General features: G+C 52.1%; 5 protein-coding genes across 5 annotated transcripts; 3 read left to right on the forward strand and 2 right to left on the reverse strand.

The window, feature by feature from the left end:
• Positions 1 to 28: 28 nt before the first annotated feature.
• Positions 29 to 1,018, forward strand: BDZ83DRAFT_782872 (uncharacterized protein; the record flags this gene model as incomplete). Its single annotated transcript, XM_060515570.1, has 2 exons — positions 29 to 116; positions 226 to 1,018. The coding sequence occupies 2 exons, from the start codon at positions 29 to 31 to the stop codon at positions 639 to 641; spliced, it is 504 nt and encodes a 167-aa protein (XP_060362814.1). The 3' UTR covers positions 642 to 1,018.
• Positions 1,019 to 1,285: 267 nt separating this feature from the next.
• BDZ83DRAFT_732340 (uncharacterized protein) lies at positions 1,286 to 2,559 on the forward strand. The gene is made up of 2 exons (XM_060512894.1): positions 1,286 to 1,417; positions 1,467 to 2,559. The coding sequence occupies exons 1-2, from the start codon at positions 1,385 to 1,387 to the stop codon at positions 2,349 to 2,351; spliced, it is 918 nt and encodes a 305-aa protein (XP_060362815.1). The 5' UTR covers positions 1,286 to 1,384; the 3' UTR covers positions 2,352 to 2,559.
• A 2,170-nt stretch (positions 2,560 to 4,729) lies between these two features.
• BDZ83DRAFT_754041 (uncharacterized protein) lies at positions 4,730 to 5,071 on the forward strand (the record flags this gene model as incomplete). The annotated part of the gene is made up of 2 exons (XM_060514428.1): positions 4,730 to 4,805; positions 4,860 to 5,071. The coding sequence occupies 2 exons, from the start codon at positions 4,730 to 4,732 to the stop codon at positions 5,069 to 5,071; spliced, it is 288 nt and encodes a 95-aa protein (XP_060362816.1).
• A 1,531-nt stretch (positions 5,072 to 6,602) lies between these two features.
• BDZ83DRAFT_582324 (ABC-2 type transporter-domain-containing protein) lies at positions 6,603 to 11,370 on the reverse strand (the record flags this gene model as incomplete). The annotated part of the gene is made up of 3 exons (XM_060505540.1): positions 6,603 to 9,398; positions 9,454 to 10,493; positions 10,632 to 11,370. 3 exons carry the CDS (start codon positions 11,368 to 11,370, stop codon positions 6,603 to 6,605), a joined length of 4,575 nt encoding a protein of 1,524 aa, XP_060362817.1.
• An 8,116-nt stretch (positions 11,371 to 19,486) lies between these two features.
• Positions 19,487 to 21,424, reverse strand: BDZ83DRAFT_721123 (major facilitator superfamily transporter; the record flags this gene model as incomplete). Its single annotated transcript, XM_060512348.1, has 9 exons — positions 19,487 to 19,773; positions 19,830 to 20,073; positions 20,128 to 20,525; positions 20,591 to 20,639; positions 20,694 to 20,767; positions 20,820 to 20,929; positions 20,990 to 21,086; positions 21,143 to 21,170; positions 21,236 to 21,424. 9 exons carry the CDS (start codon positions 21,422 to 21,424, stop codon positions 19,487 to 19,489), a joined length of 1,476 nt encoding a protein of 491 aa, XP_060362818.1.
• Between the last annotated feature and the right edge of the window lie 797 nt (positions 21,425 to 22,221).

The following is a 22,221-nucleotide window of genomic DNA, read 5'->3' on the forward strand; positions in this document are numbered from 1 at the left end:
AGATATAGACCCGTGAGTTCATTCTCTCATGACTATCTATGACTCCGTCCTGATAGCCCTGGCAGAACATACCGCCTGTGAATCCGACTTATGCGATTCTCAACCTGCTTTCCGAGGTTTGTGACACGCTAGTAGATCCTCGGGATCCTCGAAGTCAGGACGAAAGTTACCAGAATCAACTCAAGGACCTTGGCGGAAGGGTCCGAGATATCTCCGTCAAAACAGCCATACCATCGGCTTCAGACCCTGAGGCCGCCTTCGCTATTGAACTATACCAGATGGCGACACAAATTTATCTCGTACGAGCCTCGCAGAGCCCATGGGAGCCACCTGCGAACCTTGATGCTCTGGTGGAGGCGGCTTTCGCGGGACCTGTTCAGTCATGCACCTGCGAGCACTTCTTTCCTCTACTGATTCTTGCTTGCGAGGCACAACGTGACGAACAGAGGATCGGCATCATCAACTTAATCGAAAGAACCCAAAGAGATGTTCGAATACGAAGCATACAAGCAGTCAAGAATACGATACAGTCCATTTGGGTGCAGCAGGATCTGCACAAGGATGATGATGTGTTGGTGGATTATCTTGGCACTTTGAGTTCGGCGATCAGCTCCAGCAATACTGTACCATCATTCGCATAGATTGCAGAACACCATTGAACAACAGTGATGGCAACGAACACACTGAGAAAAATACCGAGAATACAATGGTATCGTCGTTTCGGGGTTTTTAACTACGGCCGCACAACAGGTGTTGTTCACGAGACCCTCCCAGGAGCAGTAATAAAGGAGGTGGTTTCCTAGCATTACTGTTACAACCCTGTCTTCAAGTCTTTACTACGCTTAGTCTGGAATGGGGATAGATATTGGCAAAGAACAGAAGAGGCAAGTTCGCCCATGACTGAGGAGAGGGGGGAAGTCTCACTTTTAGGGATAACATAATTTCTCGCGATGAGTAAAGGGTGGGTTTCTGCCCGTGACGGCTATGATCATTCTGAGTTCGAGATTTTTCAGCATGCAAGTTGCTTTGGTTCTGTTCGACGGAGTTGGGGTGCCTTTTCTAGTCCGTCTGCGCTAAAAAAAACATTTTGCTTCCGTTTTGCTGTAAGCCTCCTACGAGCCCGGAGCCAAAATACATCCGGTCTGCTTCACGTCTCGAATAACGCCACGATCGTTTGCGGCATATCAATAATTTCGATAGTAAGGTTATGACTCGGAACCTTTATTCCCACTCATATATAAGAGCTGTTGTCCGCGCTTGTTCCTGGCCTATTTAGCAATACATCATACAGTAACGGCACGGCACCCTTCAACCGAAATAAATTCCACTCGATTAAAATTCTTAGACATCACATCTTTTTCTACGTCAAATATCCAACGCAAACATGCCCTCTCTGACTCGTGTTGCTCACATCGGCGTAAGTACTGTAAGATAACACTACTCGATCAGCTGCTCATAACTACTAGGCTGCTGGCTCCCTAGGCGCGGCTGTCCTCAAAGAGCTCGTCGACGCCGGTCTCGAAGTGACCGTGCTCTCCCGCACCACAGGAAAGCTCCCCACCGATCTCTCATCGAAAGTCAAAGAGGTCGCCGTCGACTTCACATCAAAGACCGCCATTGCGGACGCGCTTAAGGGCCAAGAAGCCGTCGTCAGCACGATTGGATCAGCTGGACTCTCCCTCCAGGAGACAGTGATCGAGGCCGCCATCGACGCGGGCGTCACCCGTTTCATCCCTTCAGAGTTCGGCAGTGACCTGCAGAACCCCCTCGCCCGTGCACTGCCGGTATTCGTCGACAAGGTCAAGATTGAGGACCTCCTAGAGAAGCGGGCCTCAGAGACAGGCCTGTCGTATACATTCATCTACAACAACCTCTTCCTCGACTGGGGTCTGAACGTCGGCTTCATTGCTGACGTGGCCGGCAAAAAAGCCACCATCTACAACGGGGGCTCATTTCCTATCAGCGTGACCAGGCTTTCGACCGTAGGAAAGGCTGTCGTCGCCGTGCTAGGAAACCCCAACGCGACGAAGAATCAGACGGTTCGCATCCACGACGGAAAGTTGACGAAGCGCGAGATCGTGGAGGCCGCGCAGGCAGTGACGGGTGCCGACGGCTGGGCAATCTCAGAGGAGAAAACAGCGGACGTGCAGGCGAAGTCGGACAAGGCTCTGTCTGAGGGCGTCTTTGACGAGTGGGTTTGGCTGGGATACATTATCCGGGCCTCGCAGACGGAGGAGGCAAAGCCAGGCTATGAGACCGTGCAGAACGATTTGTTGGGCCTCAAGGAGCACTCGACCGATGAGATGAAGACTTTGGTTCAGGAGATTGCTAAGTCTATTGTATCTGCTTGATCGCCTAGCTCCGATCTTCTCTATGAATTTTATGCCATCTGGTCGAGAAAATCTAGCCTGAGAAGTTAGAAGCACTCAACTTTGTCATGATAATGATCCAGCTATTCCCTTAAAAAAGAATATCAGCCGTATGTCATTGGTGGAGGCGCATATAGTGACTTTTAGGAGTCATCTCAATCAGATGGAAGTGTGCATTTATCTCATAGACAGGAGTTTGTTCAATGTCTCCAGCTTCTGTCTCTAAGTCACTCTCTAGAAGATCTATATGATTGAGCGCGCTTTCTAAAGATTGACGACTAGATCTGATGACGAATGTGTCTCTCTACATAGAGTCTATGGTGATCGAGGAAATACTCAATCAGGAATTCTTGAGACAGAATGTGTGATATATTCGATGAAGAATCTTCCTGTATCGTCCTTCTTGCCCCGGACTCCTAGATGCACGCGGTAGGAGAGAGTACGAATGGAGTGTCCTTGCCCATCAAGACCATCGTCGTCATTGGTTTAAATCACGTTGTTATCCCAGGCCCCAGGACAGAAAGCAAAATAGCTTTACTACAATTCTGGTTGTTCACAAAAGCAGACTTTCTAAACTGGACTCAGACTCTCAACCCTGTCCACAATATTTTCAGAGCCTCAGTCCATCCTGACTGAGATACGCATGAATGTCGCTTAGCCGTGCATCGATGGCGCTAACGTGGGTTGCCAGATCGATATCAGGCGGCATGTGGCAACTCTTCACTGCAACTTTAGCTCCCCCCAAGGGCTTCTCATTCAACCATGCCCCCTATTTGGGATACTTCCCATCCCCCACCATCTTGGCAGCGAAGTGTGGCGAGAGAGGATCATAGCGGTTGAGGAGCACTACATGGAGGGTCTACTGGCATTGACAACGCCAGTGGTACCGCATGTCGACGTTCAAGCTCACTGAATTTCTACCCCGGCCTAGGGTCTTGACACCACTTGCAAGAACAGTGCAAACATAAGAAGGGGAAAACGGATCCGACACAGCCGGTTGCAGAGACCAAGCCAGTTGTAACCTGATCACTTTCTTACATCGCATCTCAAAACACTTGAACACGTTCTGGTGACATGTAAGTATAAGACTGACTCAGCAACAAACTGATATGTAAACCACTAGTTTTCATATCCGTCCAGGGTCTTCATGGCTTGATTAGGTCGAACCGTCGGAGTTTGGAGTCAAGTCTCAAACCCCACTCGCAATGAAGATGCTTTGCTACGAACGACTCATGCTGTGGCCAGCTTCTGAAGATTTCTCAAAGCCAATCCCAAGCTTTGTATGCAATTGAGTCAGTAGTCCAGCATCGCCCGTGGTGCTGTGGCTGTTCCACAGGATGCGGTCCCTTACACGGCATGACCAATGCGCTCTTGACTCTTTGACGTTTTGTTGCAATGCCAGTCAGCAGTCTAAGTCCCCACGGATGAACGGCAACTCAATTCTGTTTAGATGAAATCGCTCAAACTTCTGGCCAAGGCGGCCACAGCCGATCAGGGTAAGCCATGGCAAATTCAGCCTACCAGACTCTCCACGTGGCCCCAAATCCTGAAATTGCAGCACCCTGTGCGACACTCACGTCAAGAGAAAATAGACGAACACAAGCATTCAGTCCCCCAGATCTTGCACCAATGACATCGAATAACACACGTCAAACAGTGTGGGAGACCAATCCTCTGATGCTTGTAAACCAACCGGGGAAAGGTGGTCAACTCTGGCCAGAACGCCCGTGTTAGTGTTCCTCCAATGATGAGATCCGCAGGCGTACATGTGCATCTGCAACGATAGTCAAAAGCTCATTATCATCGTTCTGGAACCGTCGTGGCTTTGCTTTCTGGGGGGTTTCTCATCAGAGGTCTAGAACCGGATAATGTGGTGGGCGTGCAGAATTTAGCTGCTTCTCAGGAACGTGGTAGGCAGATAGAATAATTATCATCTCTTGTGCATTATCTTGATCTCTAACTGAGCACGCGCTTCCGACTTTCCGAATATCAAGATTTCAGAAGGTCTTTAGAAGGCAGACGAGTCGGTTTCTTGGCCGACAACCCCCTGTAAACTGACTCGGAGCCGGATCTATCATCCGAGCTTTCCAAGCGGGCTGGGATGAGATGACAATTCCAGATGATGAACGCCGTCGGACTTACGAGCAAAGGGGCAACGATGCATCTCAGGATTTGAACAAAGTGATTATATTGACAAGTCTCACCTGACTGGACCTTCTCACGATGGAAGGTGATACTCGCTTCTTAAGTCTATCTTTCATTCTCAAGTCCATTTCTCAAGTCCGTTCCACAAGTCATTCCCTTAAGTCTATCTTTGACGCCACTCTTTTGAAACTTGAACTTATAGCATCACCGCCACCATGAAGTGCATTTGCATTCTTCCTCTCATCACCGCGACCCTAGTCGCCTCATCAGTCTTACCAAGCAGAGACCTAAGTACGTAACCTACAATATCACCACTCTCAACCCATAAACTGATTACTACTTCAGCCGAGAGACAAGCCAAAATGTGCAAAACCTTTCAAATCTTCAGAGACCCAGACGCCATCACTGGCGGCAGCCCCAGCTTCGTAGGCACGCCGCAATACTGCTGCCAAAACGAGCAATGTCACGTCATCGACCGCGTCGGTGGCATCAACACCTCGGCGAACTTGAACGACTTCCTCGCAGGCACTTTCATCATTGAGGATGCCCGCGGTTAAGATAAGGGGACGCCTGAGTCGAATGATATCCGGGGGGCTACGTATACTGTTGGAGCGCAGGGTGGGTGTAGCAAGTGAAGGGGGTTGTGATGAGTGCAAAGTGTTTCACGATGTAATTAGGGGTTATTCTAGAATACCCATGACTGGTACAGAAAGAAGAGGGTCTTCTTGAGCGAATGAGAATAGATGCATGGGTCACATGGCAAGGTCGCTAAACCACATCGGGCGCCGACAATGTGTGGGTCGGACATGAAACATCACATTCACTGCATTTTTGGCCACCCCAAGGGAGCTCTGTACCATCTAACAGATCAAGATGATCGGAATTTTCAAGTGATACAGAATCCTCCGGCATTACAAAGCGATTGACCCCCGTATCTCACTTCAGCCTTGATAAGCCATAAGAGCACATGTGCATATGTAGGCATCACCTCACTAAGTCCACCACATCCTATGAAGAAACCTTTCGAGGCAAGCATACCACCATTGAAAAGATAACAAGCTCTTGTCGACCGATCTGTATGTTGCATCCGAATGAACTTGGCTCTCGACGAGTACAATCAACTTCAACACCCTCTCAGCTTTCAACAGATTCACTGGATACTACCATACTCTAGTTCTGCCTTATAGTCAGCCCTGAACCAACCGCAGCATAAGAAACGCAGCTTAGAAAGCAGGCTGGCCTTGAACAGCTGATACTGCTGACTGCATGACGTGAAGTTGTCAACCTTGGTCTATCGTCGCCTCCTAATCAACGTCCATAATGATGAAAATCTCCACTTTTACCTCCAGGAAACAAGACCCCAGCCGCTCAGTCAGTGGTAGCTGTGATACACGCTACCTAAGTACCTAAGTAGCGTTCAAGGCTGGCAAGTGGTAAGTCAGTCATCAAATCTGACGAGGCATTTCCACTTCTCGGGGTTCGGGCCCCGAGGCTCAAAGTCTTTACACTGCATTTTTAACTCATGCGGAGGGAGTAGGGCGAGGCAGATTTCCTTCTCCACCCTCCAACTTTCACGGAGGTTGTAGATGAGACTGGCCGCTTCATGTGGCATGTGGGGGCCAATGGCAGAATAATCTTGCTCCGGCGGAAAGTTAGTCGCCTTCACTGCATTCTTGACACCTCCACAGGCAATCCTACACGCATCATCCGTCTCCTGGCACAGGTCACATATAGGGACAATCTCGTTCGTTCAGAAAATCTTACTTCTAGGTATCTATTAAGAGTAACGATAAGGAGGATGGGGAGTTTACTGTCTCTACAGCATCCCAAATGCAGGATATCAACAAAGTACACATGACATGGATATCCAACCAGCCCTCCAGAAAGGGTGGGCAAATGTCACACAGATATATCAATCTGTGATGACGGACTATCACAACGCTTCCTTCAGGTTCGCACCCAAGCTCTCCTTTCTCTAAACAGCTCGCTGGCCCGTACACACATGATCCCTCCCACATTTGTGCCATTTGCTCTCATTTTCTTCTCATCCTTTTCGTACAATGAAAAACTTTTGTTGCGAAGACGCACTTACTCGGTCTTCTTCTTGCCAAAGAGGCCACCCTTCTTCGGCACTCTCGCCAACCAGTACAAGCCCAGGGCGGCAAAAATGTTGAAGATGATGTAGACCCAGGCAATGCCAAAGTTCCTCCAGCGGTCGTTGTAGTCGCTCTTGACGCTCGCCAGGAAGACGTTAGTGTCCTGAATGGTGCAGAACTGGCAGTCGGTGGTGGCGTTGGGCTCGCGAAGGTATCCGCCAGCAGCCGCGATGTAGTTCTCGAGGAAGACTCTACAGCTTTGTCCCGAGGGAGGATCAAAGTGGAGGAACTCGTTGGCCGCACAGACAACCTCTGTATTGGCGACAGCCGTGGATAACATGCCTGAAACAATGTACGTGAAGGGCGATACACGATACATGAAGATCCAGAAGCGGGGGATGGAGTCGGGGTTGGCGAGCACACCGCAGAAGATGAGGCAAAGCATGAAGAGCAAATTGGCAATGTTGCCGCCAGCCTCGGCGGTCTCGAATCCAGCGATAATGAAGTCTGTGAAGGTCGAGGTGAACAGCAGGAAGACGAGCAGGTACAGGAACATCAGCGCACCACGCTCAGTGACCTGATCGGCGGGGATGGCGTTCTGGTACAGGCCGACGGGGTAGTACCAACAGAAGTACATAATAGCAGCCATGAGGGTGTTCCAGGGAAGTTCGACGATAATCTGGCTGAGCATGAAGACCTTCCAGCCATAGACCTTGGATGGCCGCTCTCGCACTTCGTACAAGGACCGTTGAATGACAAAGTGAGGCATGGTTTGCTGGACGAGCTGGCCAAAGACGGTGAGCAAGTTGAAGATGGCAAACATCTGATTCTGAAGACCCTGCTGGGTATTAGGTGCCTTGAAGAAAACGAAACCGATGAATGCAGCGACCAGTGTGCAAAGCGCAGCCTTGGCGTAGATGTACGAGGGGGTTCTCCAGTACTGTTGGAAGACACGGTGGGTAACCTCCTTGAGTTGGGCGAAAAAGGGGGCAGCAAATTCGCGGTAGCTGCCCTTGTCGTGGGTGGCAGGGGTCTGGACACCGCGCTCGTCCTTGAGTCTCTGCAGTTCGGCCTGGACCCCTTGGAATTCCTCAGACTTGCGCCAAGCCTGGTGCCAGTCGACGTCGGTGTGTGATCCAGGAGCTGCACCAATCACCTCCAACATCCACTCGGCCGGGTTGGCGTCGTGAGGGCAGGTCATACCGCTCATACGCTCAAAGTAGGAAGTCATGACCTTGGAGTTCTCACCAATGTCGCCGAAGTAAACGGTGCGGCCACCCTTGGCGAGGAAAAGAAGACGATCGAAACGCTGGAAAAGCATGGCGGAAGGCTGGTGAATGGTGCACAGAATGGCCTGACCACTCTTGGTTAACTTCTCCAAGAGGTCGAGAATAGCCCAAGAAGTTTGTGAGTCAAGACCAGACGTGGGCTCATCAACGAAGAGCAACAAAGGAGGCTTCGCAACGAGCTCGACACCGATAGTCAAACGCTTACGTTGCTCGACGTTAAGACCTTCTCCAGGAACACCGACCACAGCATCGGCGTATTCTTCCATATCCAAAAGCTTAATGACCTCCTCAACGTAGTCGAGCTTCTCCTGTCTCGGGACGTGTTCGGGTTGACGAAGGAGGGCAGAGAAGTTGAGAGCCTCGCGGACAGTAGTGGTCTGTAGGTGCAAATCTTGCTGTTGTACGTAACCAGTCTTGCGCTGGAAAGAAGCGTCGCGATGGTAACCATCAACCAGCATTTCACCAGTGATGACACCCATAGAGGTACGGTCAGCCAAGCAGTCCAAAAGCGTAGTCTTGCCAGCACCTGACACACCCATGAGGGCAGTCAAAGTACCAGGCTTGACCCAGCCATCGACGTGGTCCAGAATGCGTCTCGTCTCGTTCTTGATTTGGACCTCGTAGCAAACGTCGTTCCAGTGGAAGGTGGACTTTTGTTCCTCAATGAGACCATCGTTCTTCTCGTTGATGCGGGCACGGTCGGCGGTGGTGACGGGTCCGACGCGGATATCCTCAGGGTCGTCAGTGTGCTTCTCGTTAAGAGCAGCGGGCTTGTGTCCACGACGGAACACCAGGACTTCTCCCTTGGACTTCTTCTCCGAGACCAACTCTGCTGTGACCATGTATGTCATCAGGAAGAAGAGCATGAAGGCGATGAGGATACCGAAGTTACGCCAGCGGTTGGCATAAGAGTAGCGGAATCCGGAACCAACGTAGTCGTCGCCGTTCACGTAGTCAAGACCAGCAACGGAACCGACGGCACTGCACACACGCTGGGCGGATGGGAGATTAGCGTAGCCGGGAACGTCAGAGCGGGGGACGAATTGGCTTTCAGAGCAGGCGAAGTTGCGGCCGTGGAATTCGTTGACGATGAGGGACTCGAAAGAGTATGCCAGAGGATCGAGGTAATTGAGCCATCGGCACCAATCCAACATGTAGTCGATGGGAATGACGAAGCCAGTGAAGATGACCAGATCCAGGATGAGAATGGCGGCAGGTACCATGGCTTGCGACAGGGTTCGAGACGACGAAGCAATGGTTCGGAAAATCATTGACATGGTCAGGACCGTGAAGAAGGACATCAGAAGGAAGAAGAAGAATGCCCCGGGCTCGCGTCGCAGATTCGTCATGAAGTAGAGGACCAGGTTGAAGACAATTGTGTTCATGACCTTATACGGCATGTCGCACAGCATGGAGGCAACGGCTTCGGCAGATGGGTGATACAGGGCGTAACGGGAGTGCTTTTCGACAATCGGACGTTGAGCGTAGAGGGTCAGAATCTAATTTCAGGTCAGCTTATGAAGAGCTTTTCAACGACACGGTTCTATAACTTACCTCGAGGGCACTGGAGAAGGCGTTCATGAGCAAGGCGAAGAAGAGGAGGGCACCACGTTGGAAGAAACTCTGGGTGTCCTGCTGCAAGTTGTAGAAGACACTTCCAATAATGAGACCCATGACAACATTTCCAATGAGCGAACCGACAGTGATGCTGGGATCACCGATCAGACGTCTCCATCCACGCCACAGGCAAAGCTTGATCTGCTGGGCGTAGGACAAAGTGAAGGGAGACTTGGCGCGCTGGCCCTTGGCCTGCTGGGCCTTCTTCGAGGCACGGAAAGCCACGGCGTCAGGACCGTTGAGGGGATGAGTCTGCTTGTACTCTTCAATCTCAGCTTGCAGGGCGGTGTAGTTGGCGCTGTTCTTCCAGGCGGTAGCAAACTCGTCAGGGGTACGGGGTGCCTTGTTCTCCCAGCCGGGGCGAACGTGACGCTCCTGAGGACTCGTCATGGAAGTCAGGAAATCGGGAGTGGTGGCACGGGCGGGGCAATCGTATCCAAGGTCGATAAAATATTGCCGGGCATCAGTGGCCTTGCCGAAGAAGATCTGGCGACCCTCATACAGGACGGCAACCTTATCGAAGAGGTCATAGGCACTCTGAGGAGCCTGGTAGATGGATACGCAAGCTGTGCTGTCGAAAAGCTCGGTTTGCAGACGAAGGGTCTTGCAGAATTCAATGGCGTTGGCAGAATCCAGACCACGGGTACTGTTGTCCCAGCATTGCAGAGGAGCTCCAGAAAGGGCAGCCTCGGCGATGGTGACACGTTTGCGTTCACCACCCGACACACCGCGGATGTATTCGTTACCGACGCGAGTGTTGACGGTGTGCGAGATACCGAACATGGCCATAACGACGTCTCTCAGGTGCTGGGCGAAGTCGTTGCTGCTAATGCCCTCAGGAAGCTGGCGGGGTTGACGGGCGCGGGCGGCGAATGTCAAAGTGTCACCAACAGATAATTGAGGAAAGTGGACGTCCACTTCGGCCGTGTAGATAGCCTCACCACGGTGCTGGGTGTGCATCTCCTTGGAAGTCATTCCTGGACCCTGTTAGCACCTGACAATTTACACGATGTTACACCAGGTGGCGGTTGCAGTGTCTTGCGGCGAGGGAGGAAACTCGACGCCAGCCACGGTGAACCCCTGCAAGCCTGATCTCGGACATTGACACCACTTACCTTGGTAGTTGAAGTAGGAGCTGTCGTCAGTGTAGAGACCGTTAGTCTCACCCGCGATAGTCTTCAAGAAAGTTGAGCAACCAGAACCAGGAGGACCCAGGACAACCAACATCTCGCCCTTGCGAACAAGACCGTCAAAGTTGCGAAGAATGTCGATTCTGGTCTTTCCACCTCCACCGGTAAGTTTACGCGCAAGACCAGCCACACTCAGCCAGATGTTTCCGACGTCCTTTTGGTAATCAGTGGCCTGGCCGAAGCCAAAGACGTTGAGGTTCTGGAAAGCGACACCAGAGGTACGGAAGGAAGCGCCGTTCTGCTGGACGAGGTCGACCATGGCACGGGCCCAGGCACGGCCGTTGAAGTCGGGCGAGTTCGGGTTCAAGGGCGACGTCTCATCGGCGAAGAAGGGGTTCCCTCTCACGGTGCCGGTGGCCGAGGCGTGGGAGTACTTGCGGGCCAGTGACTGCACCAACGAGTGGCGGCGTTCCATCTCGGAATCCTCATCTTCACCCTCAGCGGAGATCTTGTCGCTGTCGAAAGGGGTTGGGGACTTCTTGGCGGCCTTGTCGCTCCCCGCTACTTCGGTAATGGATGTGGCGGCGGTGTCGACGGTGTTCTGGTTGGCGGCAGCGATATCCTCCTCCTCATGGTGGTTGCTGCGGGCCGAGCTGATGGGAACACCAGACGTCTGTGCCGTGCTGTCGTAGTTGGGAATAGAAGCCATCCCGGCGAAAGCCATACTGGCGGCTATTCGTAGGGGACACTCTCAACCGCGATCCCAAATTATCGAGAAGTTGCGCTTGTTAGTCGGTAGTGCCGTTGGTGTTGCTGGGTGTACAAGTCACCACCCGCTCGGCACAGATTCGAGGATGCTGCTTCTTGCTCTCTTCGCAACGTCGATCCCACGACGGCGCGGTCACTTGATTATCTTCGGTATTAGGTACTAAGGGTCCAACCAGACAGGCAGACTGGCGGAGAGAGTATTGATTAAAGGACCGACGCGGAAAAATAAAAAAAGGAAGTGAGGAGGAAAGGAGAGAAGACGTTGAAGGTGACGGAAGAGGAAGGGGTAGAAGAAGCACCTCAGATGAAGGTTATGGTGGGAGGGCTGCGAGAATTAAAAAGGAAGATCCCAGCAGTTCGGGGTGATCAGGATGAAAGGCAAGTGAGGTGCCTTACTGCGGACGAAGTACACACAGCGTCAAGGAGCACGTCCCGGTGGGAAAGATGGGACGGATTGGAGCTGGGCCGGGAGGGTAAGCATGGGGCAGGCAAATGAGTAGATGCTTTCCAGTTTAACCAGAAGAAGAATATTGGATAATAACAAAACAGAGCAGATGGAATAAAATAAAACAAAAAATGCACACCCCCCACCCCAGGTAAGGTAGGTACTTCCGCAAGGCAAAGACCAGACAGACTACCTACCCTCCGCAGAAGGCACCGAAAAGTCTCCAGGTCGAATGGGGCCACGGTCAGAAAATCGAAACGTCCCGAAAAGGATGTCCGCTGGCGTGCAGGAAATTCGCCAGTACGTACCTACCCGGCAAGGATACGATTGCAGGACCTTCTCGCTTGGCATGGCCCAGATGCCAGATGGATGGGGTGGAAGGGAAAGTGCTTTGAGTGATGTACCTTCCCACGCGGCAACATAACAAAAAGATACGAAGCTTGCAGCCCAAAGATACGAGGCACGTACTGCAGTACCGCCGTACCTCTTTTCAATTCTCACTCAGGTCTCTGAGGTTCCTTCCCGTACCTAGCGAGGATGACGCGCTCGACGGGACCCACAAAGTCTCCAGAACCCCTAGCTCCCTTCTCTAGCTTTTCGCTCCTTCTCTTTCTCACACTGTTGAAATGTGAAAATGTGCAGGTACACTTCGCAGTACTCCGTACCTACGGTAAAGTCCCATGGAAGGCGTGGTGCTAATCCGCCGGGAAGAACCCACTACGTCCGCCGAATCGACGGTCGGCACCCTGTGGCAGATGCAAATCAAGCAGGTGCGGATGCGTTTACTGCGCAAAGACTTTGAAGTTTGCGGACTTTTGCTCAACATTACTCCATCACCTACTTCAGCCTCGACTTGGCAGATGACTCTGACCATTTGAGCACATTTGCCAGCGTCCAAACTCCGCGAGCAGGGGCATAAGCACCGTCAAAATTGGTCCGCTGCCACGTGTTATTCGGTCCAACATAGCCGGCGCTGAGAAACACCAAGCTCGCCATTCTCAGTAGCTGTTCAGCGCCAGCTTTACATACACCACGAGACTTCTCACCATTACCGAGAGTCAGGGTCCAGCCTGTACGGCGCAGAGTATATGACGAACTCTAGGCTCATAGACTCATAGCCGCCCCGTTCACCTGATATGCGGGGGTTTTCCTCGAGCGGGACCAACAAACAACCATACCTTAACCATATTCAAGAAGCTTTTACCGCCACATGCAGTCCGCAATATCTATTTTACAACGTCTGCAGTGCTGACATTGAAAATCGGACACAAGACCGTAAAGTCGGCCGTAAGACATTCCAAGTCCGATATTAATGGTACACAGTTGATTTTTTTCGATCCACTCCAAACTAGCACCTACATACGGAGTACAGGCAAGTCAGGAAACACAGGGTCTTGGTACTCCGTCTCACCAGCCCAAACGAAAAAGGGAGAGAGAAAGAAACGTCTGCATGTCTCTCTGTCACACCAAGATCCAACAATCAAATCGCAGCAGGGGCTCGGAACAATGCCCTGCGAGACTGGATCCATGGTCCCTATCGGCATCTTGTCAATTCCCGAGGCCATGATACCAACTGCCCGTTCCCGGCGCAAGCAATACCATTTGGGTAGCAGATCGAGAGACAGAGACGTCAGGGAGTCTAGCCCTCCATTCGGGACTGTAACACGCCGTCAACGGGCTACCGTTTCCCTGCAGTTGCAGTTGCAATTGCATACGGGCACAGCAGCTGCTGCAGGCTGCATCCAATCCTGGGGCACAATTGACATGTCATGTCGGATAACACCAACAACAGCAACCCATTGCCAGCAGCAAAGTAAGGCTGTGTGGGCTTGCCAATCTCACCTCATCACGGATATCCATGGCGCAAATAGGGCAACAACCAACGAAGCACAGGTTTATTCGTAGAAGCCTGAAGCATGTGCCATCTCGCACTCTCGAAACCCCAACTCTCCGTCCAAGACTGCCCACCCTGTCACCCTGAACTCTATGAGTACCGGTATCACAAGTATTTTGTAAGCAAGCTTCAGTTTGAGCTTGTTCCCCTTCCATGTCCCAACATCATGGAAGGCACAGCGTGACTGACCTGGGTTGCCCCTCGAAACGCCCTATCAGCCCGATAGCTATCCAATGAGGCAGCTCAAACTGTACCGACAACAAGGTGAGAGAAGGTTCCGTTGATTGAGGGTGTGTGTAGGTACCGTGTCCACGACAGGTTGGATGGATGGCACGAAAGACTGGCACAGCCCTGCTATCGGGTGCGATCAAGACTCCTTTTTCCATATGGTTGAGGTACGTACATTGAGTCTTGCCAAAGCAGACAATTTGCAGTTCGTTGACAGTCAGCATTGCAGTAGCGGGCGAGTCTTGAGTCTTGGCCCTGTTCGATTTACGGATGTTCATACGAGCGGAGCACCAGCCAAAAATTGATGTCCACTGGGGCCACTGAGAAAGGAGGGAGCATTCCCTGTTGGGCTCCTGCGGCATTCGTAACTTTCTCTTCTCATTCTGTCGATTCGTGAATCGAGGTTGCCAATTGGACGAGCAGCTGCCTTCTCTCGCCCGCAAAGTGACTTCTTTCCCAGATTGCCAGAGTTCACAAGTTCCCGCTCCCTCGGGCGGCCCCAGTCACAGAGTACGTATACCCAACATGGCCCATTAAAGAAGCAGCAAGACCCGCTCGTCGTCCAATTGGAAATTTGACATGGAGCTAGAAGGGCGCCACTCATCGATACGTACCGCTCGCTTGACCACAAAAAAGGGGTGGTCGCCAACGAGCCGCAAGCGAGGCAGCCACAGCAGCGTGGTGCTTGCCTGTCTCGGGTTCTTCGAGCACCCCGACAACCCGCAGGCGGCAGGTCCGCAGGTGAGCCTGGCGATGTGAGGTGGCTCCTGTTTTCCCCCGACTGGACCCACATGGTACACCTGCTCCTGCGCCTGCCGGGACTCGCCAGCCGTCACCGGTCACCGAGACGCTTGAGAAATTCTTGTCACCATTGATTTCATTATCGCCAATCCAATCTTACACGCACCAGTTGGAGCACCCTCTGTTACCAATCACTATGGAGCTTGAACGTCGCAGTAAGCCTTCTGTTTATCAGACATACCCATCACCGTGCTCCGGCATGATAGTACGCCAGTGTCTAATCTTGTCAATACAGCAGAACGACAGACCTCTGGTTCAAATTCTGAAGGGCCAATATCTTCACGCACTCTTCGGAAAACATGCGCCTTGACCCGATCCTGGCCACGTCGCAGCCCGTTCCAACTGGGCGATCAGCACAGCCGATATACGACGATTTACGGCAAACGCACCCACCCCTGGGCCCTGGCCCGCCGCCAAACCGCAAACCTGTCCGCCAGATCTGCATCGCTCGGATTCACACATGCCTCGCCCATCGGCTCGGGGCCCAAGGGTCAGTTGGCGCTTCAGCATCACAGACTTTGAACAAGAAAAAAAAACAATACTTCCTAGCCTTCAGCGCCATACAGACTACGAATACTCCGCACAGTAGTCTCGTCTAGATTAGATTAATCAGCTTCGTCCGAGATCTGTCTCCCGGTTCCGACTGGAGTCATCCACTCCGACCGTCATGGCCTACCGGGCGGGCTGCACCAGTACTCCGAGATTCACGGCACATTCTTCCCCTTGTACTCTTCACCGGGTCACACAATCCACACGGCATGACGGCAGCGCAGCAACGCCAGACTACCAACAGCAGTCGCCGCGAGACAACGTCTTAGCGCAGTCTCACCACTGAAGGAGTAAACAACAGACTTTTAGATCTTCAGACTTTCGAGTTGCCCCTCAGAGCTCAGAGGCCGTCGTCTGTCTGCTGACTCGTCCCGACTCTCAGCACCACACGACCATCTAACTTTCGTCCTAAGCGACGTTTGACGGCCTACCACGTCAAGGCTAAAGTAGGTAGCCACAAGCCAGGACCTTCGTTCGCAAAAGCCTCCCACCCTCGCACACACCAGACGAGCGGAATAGGAAATCAGGAAGTGGTCTAGAAAGCTCTCGAGGAACAGCCCTCACCTTGAGGCTTCAGCAGCACCCAATATCCCACCTTCGGGGACGAACACCGAGTCCGACCCCGCCACTTGCCTTGCATCATCCATATCGTCACGGGCGCCTCTTCCCGACAACTCATGACGGCTCCGTGGTCTCGGGGTTCCACCACCCGTCGGAATTTTGGCCGATTTAGATAGATGTCGGCGGCTGAGATCGATATTGGTAGTGTTGGATCACGATGGGCCGAGGCATATGATTTCCCGATGCGTGTGGTGACGCTTGAACAAAAGGATACACGCGATCACGACCCAATACCGGTACCCCGGATCCGTCGCTACTGTCCGCCATGTGTTCCATTAGCAACCCCAAGTGCCAAACTTGGCGCATCATCACACCGATGCGACCACCCCAAGTGGCGGCTATTCACAGGTGGCAGGCGGCAGCAACTTCGCGAAGTACAAGGATGAAGGCATCCATCATCCAGTCCCAATTGTCACCAAATATCGATGCAAAGACGCAACAGCGTCTCTCAACTTCCAATCCAGATTGAATAGTCACCTAACAGCGGCAGCAGTCATTTCAACAAAGCTGTTGACCCATGGTGTTTTGGACGCCTGATCTTGCCTCGAGCGTGCATGCCAACTAGCTTACGGTGTACAATACCTCCTGTCGAGATTGTGCTGGCTCCTCTGTTAATATGTCTGCCGTATCCACAATACGAACGCGAATTCGAAAACGGGATAGGAAACACTAATCAACGCGACTCGTCAAACTCGTCAAATCACTTTGCCCCAACAAGGCAACGCTCATCAGCATTAGAGGCAACCCCCACAGTCAAATCTTACGTACCGCCCTTCACCGTTCACGCAGCCAAGCAGACGCTGCGCAACGCGAGAAACGCACTGCCCGTAAAAACCACACCCCGCCGAGCCCAGTCCACCATATCTAGCTCTGCTCGGCCCTGCAACCCGCACTACACCCGCTCCCTCTCTCTCTCTTGGAACTGTGCGTCAGCCTGAGCCTGAAAACCCCGGCTCTTGGTGATCTGGCATCCAGTCGGACCAAATCATTTTTATAGCTTTCTGTCGGACTCCGGGATCGCCCCGATCACACGCCCATCCCTCCACAACGCTCAGAGAGGAAGACACTGCCGACCTCCGTCTTTTCCCGGCATCACTCAGAGTCCCCTGTCTGACAAAGTCACACCCGCTCCAGTACTGCCCTTGATGAGATCCGACGATGACCCGGACTCTCACAGCCAACAGTACTCCCCTATTAGGACTAGGGCGACCATCCCAGGCTTCTTCCCTTTGGCAGAAGCTTCTCCCCACCATTGACAACGGATGATGATCCTGAATAAAAACCTGCACTGCGCATCAGCAGCAGCGTGGTCTTAGCAGATTGACCATTAAGTTTCTGCTATGTTTGACAATCAGTCGACTGCATCAACAGCCTCGGAATTCACGTGCAGACTTTTTGCCATTGCCCTAGACTCAACCTTCTTCACTTTCATGTACACGCCCTACTCTACCTAAGTCATATTGATGTTGGCAATCTCGCAGCAGATGGAAAGCCTATCAACGACCCCAGATAATCATCCGGAGCTAAGATTGTGCTTACCCCGGGCCCGGACCTGATCGGACATAGGCCTCATCACGGGTCTACATCTACACTAAAGACAAGCAAGGACCATCCGAACCACTCGAGCTCCGCCCCCGCAACTTGGTAACGGCAAGCTGTTCAGATGGGTCAAGGCTGATGCTGTCCCAAAGGGGCGTTTAACGATCGAGTCGTGCGATGGCTGATTGTGCATGTGCTCGGAAACCTCGGCCTGTATATCATTCGTGGCAAAACGCAGCAAGCGCCCCTGAAAACCTGGTTTCAAGACATATGAATAAGGTAATGCCTTTCTCCAGACCACGTCCGGCCCGCCCCGTAAGGTAAATAGTGTCTGTGTAGAGAAACTGGTTAAACCACCCACTCAGGTACACGCAGAGACGCCTTGTCCTTGGCCGGTGCGTTCTTTCAGCGGCATGAGTCGTGCCGCTCTCGACAGCCTCGATGGAGGATATCAAGGTTTAACGTCATATCAGTTAACCTTTGTCGTCATGCTTGACAACTCGCCCATCAGCCATTCTGAAGTTTAGGCCTGAAACAGAGCAAGATCACGGCTATCCAGTTACTAGCGGGCAGTAAATTGCACCCGATAAGCCGGCTCAACGATCGAGATGGCGGGACCCTTGATTCAACTGTGGCAGATGATGCCACTCATAACTCAAGTTCAGACTCATGGAACGTCACATGATCAGTTCATTGCACTTTTCGTATCGTCTCATTTGTTCAAGCCTACTTGTCTTTTAGAGTGAGGATTTCTATCAATACGTCACGGCGGCCTGCTTTCATTGCTTCGAGATGGTTGTATTACTGTAGGTAATTGGATGGTCAGGTCGCTCTTGTGAAATTTATTGATGTGAAACGTATCAGCCGCATAGGACTTCTAATACCTCGGAGATGGATAGTGTAGAAGATGAAACAAGTAGAGAAGCTTCCTGTTCTTGTAAGATGACTATCGATTCGTTGAAACTGCGTACCTTGTTCGACACGTATGGGTAACGTAAGTGAGGAACTCGTACTGGGATACATGTCGTCGCCGTACCACTCAAGCGCTCTTAGACGAACCAGTGTCTGACTTCAAGGTAGACGCTGCCCTGTCCGAAGCTATAAGACTCATGTCGGATAGACGGGCAACGTCGAATATGAGATCTCTAGGATGAATAATTTATGGGTTTCTAACGACTTTCCCATAGGTATGTAGTGCCACTTTAAGCCAAACCCTATCAGCTTTCCATAACGTTCGACTTAGCTGAGATTTGGATACATCATAGTAATTGAACAATACCGCCAACTAAAGCCTGATGACTTGTGAAATCCAAGGCCGCTCTAGGAGAAAAGATTCTGTGCCCGGTGCTGTCATAGAAGCGACTCATCACTGTAAAGGAGCCATCAGCCTCTGAATTTAGTCCAGTCGATAGAATTATCAAGCTCCAACGTCGGTCATGCGTTAAAGATGGCTGTTTACAAAGCTTGTGGTCGAGGTGAATACTCTGTGTTGAGTGTTTGAAGGTTTGTCGTGGACTTCCTCATAGGTAGGAACAGCATATTCACCTAAACTACTAGTCTCCCATACAGGTTGCGTTGATCTACTTACTCTATACGAATTGGAAAGGCACACGCATTGTGGTCTTGACGATGCATGGCTACCTACATGACCAGTGATACCGCTGATACCATGCACATTGAATGTGATGTGTGTTTGCGTATAAGGTTACTGACATGGAAACTACCTTTACCTAGAAGCACTAGGCCTGTAGGACTGCAATATTTTACTCACAGATAGCAGATCTCACATATGTCCTTATATTGACCGCGTATTGCAGTGAATAATCTTATGTCTATTCCCCCGTTTTAATATCTCAAGCTTACTCGCCTCACTCAAGATGGCAGCATGGCTCCCTGTAGGCCTAGCAGCTACATTGGCTGGTTCATCCACATAAAATAAATATAAAAACACCGTCAAGCTCCCGTGTTGATAGATTCAGACCCTCCTTGGGCCACCTAGTACCCGTATAAGTTCACATTCTCCGAGGTGGAAGCACGAATCCTCCGGTTCTCCCTGACAAGCAAGACACGAATCCACCACGCGCAGAGGATCGAGAGCAAAGCGAAGCCAGCGGAGGCACCGAAGCCAATGGCGTAGCGGGGCTCGTCGCTCTTGGGCCAGAGGTAGGCACCGTAGATGTAGCCAATCTGGCCGCCGACATTGGTCATGGCGAGGACGACTGCCTTCTTCTCCTTTGTCTGTGATAGCGTCGAAGACGCCCAGCCAATGATGACGGAGTTCACTGCATGGAGAATCAGCAAAATGTCTAAGCATGGAAGAGCGATAACAAGTACTAACCCGCATAGGCTCCCATGGGGAAGATGAAGCAGGCAACGTATCGTGCCGCTGTGTTGAGCGTGGAGGCCGCCACTACGAAGCCGAGAATGGCGACGCCGAGGCCGACTGTGATGTGCCATGTTCTCTCGTGAAGTCTACCGGAGCTCCAGCCGAACAAGATGCCCGCGGCACCGGCGAAGATGAAGGGCGGGCAGGTCATGACGAGGGTGATGGTCGTGTTGAAACCGAGAGTCTTGACGACAGTCTGCTTTCCGTTAGCTGTGCATCTACCAACCGCAATAGGAGAAGAGAGACATACGGGGAAGAAGGAGTTGAAACTGCAGGCACTCAAATGGAAATTCTGCATTAAACAGAACAACCACGTCCTCTTATCCCTCACGGCCTGCTTCAATCCATCCATAGCCGAGGCCTTCTTATCATCCGAGTCGGACAGCTTATCCTTCTCCATGCGGGAGTGTGCGAGCTCGCGCTCGCGGTCGTTGAGCCAGCGCGTCGTCAGGGGCGTGTTGGGGAGGAGCCAGAAGCCGAAGAGGGCGACGAGGCCGGTGGCGGCGCCCTCGACGATGAAGAGCCAGCGCCAGCCTGCGATGCCGTTGAGGCCGTCCATGCCGGCGAAGATGCCGGCAGCGATGAGGGAGGAGAGGCCTGTTGCGAGGATTTGGGCGCAGTAGAGGAGGGCGATACGGGAGGCGACCTCTGTGGCGGGGTATTAGTTGGCGGATCTAGTTAGAGGTTGGATAGAGAGGGAGGAGGGGGCTGACCTTTACGGGTGTAGAAGATTGATAGCATGTAGGTTGCGCCCGGGTAGAACTATGCCGTGTAAGTGAGAGACTCCATAGCCCGACGCTAAATGATGTGACTTACGGGAGCTTCAGTGATGCCGAGGAAGAATCTGCAAGCAACAAGACCTCCGTAGTTCTGAACAAGTGCCGTGCAACCTAGATGTCTGTTAGGCTTGATGACCACGTTATGATCTGACAGATTTCATACCTGAGACGACAGCCCAGATCAACATCCAGGCGCTCATATACATGCCGGGTTGAATCCTGGTGATCAACATATTGGACGGAATCTGCATGAGGACGTAGCCCACAAAGAGACTATGAAGTTGTTAAGCGGGGTTCTCCTGCTTTGTTCATTGCCCGAGCCTCGCGTCTTACATTGAAACTGTGGTGTTGAACTCTGTTCCTGACATGCCCAAATCCTTCTCCAAGTTGTTCAGTCGTGCCTGAGCAATGGCATTACGATCGACGTAGTCTGATTGGTCAGTCAGGTAATCTGATGATGATGGAATATCGAGCGGGGAATCGTACTCAAGAAGTACATGATACACAGTGTCGGCTGTTTGAAGAAGTTGTTAGATAATGAACGAGCATCTGTGTTATCAAGAGGTATTGAAAACTTACCATGATCCGCCAATCTAGCTTCCGCACCAGCTTGATCTCTTCCGGGTCGGTTTTCTTTGCGGACCCGGTCCAGTCGCGGTTCTCTTCATCCTGAGGGATGGGCTTCTCGTCCATAATCACGCTGTCAACGGTATGGATGGCATGCTCTTCGCGCTCCACCGAAGGTGAACGCTTCTCGCTCGCACCCATTGTAGATTTTGCTGATATTGATGTCGTGCTCGGGCCGGATTGTGCGCCTAGCAAAGTCTGCTTCTCGGGGATGGGGGGTTGTCAGAAAAAAGAGGGATCGGCGGGGCTAAACTCTGCGGTGAAGAGAGTTGCGGTCTAAGAAATAAGCATAAACGAGGATGGAGTCACAGCCTCTTGCTTCTCGTTGTCAACCAACCCGAAGTGTTGGACAACCAGCAGGAACGTGGTATTTATGAACTTTTCAAGACTGTTGCATCGTTGATACCCCACGCAAAGGGCCTTTCTACGAGTGATCCCCGAATCCGGGGTAACTGGACCAGCGGGGGCAACATTTGAGATCCGGTGCGTTTTAGAGGATAGCTGGGGAAACGACACATGGGGAAGAAACCAGATTGCGACAGATTCCAACAAGTCGGAGCCGCGTTTCTGGGCAGCAAACGCGGGGTTCTCGGGGGTTAGATTTAGGATCCGAAGGGAGAAGAAAGAAAGAGGCGGTCGATGGGAATGGATAAGGGCAGGGGGGGTTCGATGAGACAAGCCGTCTGGAGGATAAGCAGGAGATAGCGTGCGAGGACAAGAGTCAGTCAAACCCACGAAGCACCACCACCCGCCGCCACTGGAGAGGTTGGAGTTGGTCAGCCACTGCAACTGGAGTGTGAGCAGCAACCCACAGCACCCAAACTGTGGAAATGGGGAAATGGAGCCCCGCGTGCCAAGGCCCGAGGGAATGGAAAGTGCTGGGGTTAGCTTGGGGTTAGTGGCATTAGGGCCAGTTGCGTTGGGACTCTGAGACCGGG

This window comes from Colletotrichum acutatum, assembly GCF_030867785.1.
Source record: "Colletotrichum acutatum strain CBS 112980 chromosome Unknown BDZ83scaffold_74, whole genome shotgun sequence".
Classification (NCBI taxonomy): Eukaryota; Fungi; Ascomycota; class Sordariomycetes; order Glomerellales; family Glomerellaceae; genus Colletotrichum; species Colletotrichum acutatum.

Bases quoted from the DNA above. Each gene is read 5' to 3' on its own strand.
- BDZ83DRAFT_732340 (XM_060512894.1), top strand. From the start codon at position 1,385: ATGCCCTCTCTGACTCGTGTTGCTCACATCGGC. The intron at 1,418-1,466 runs GTAAGTACTGTA...CATAACTACTAG, and splicing joins CTCGTGTTGCTCACATCGGC to GCTGCTGGCTCCCTAGGCGC.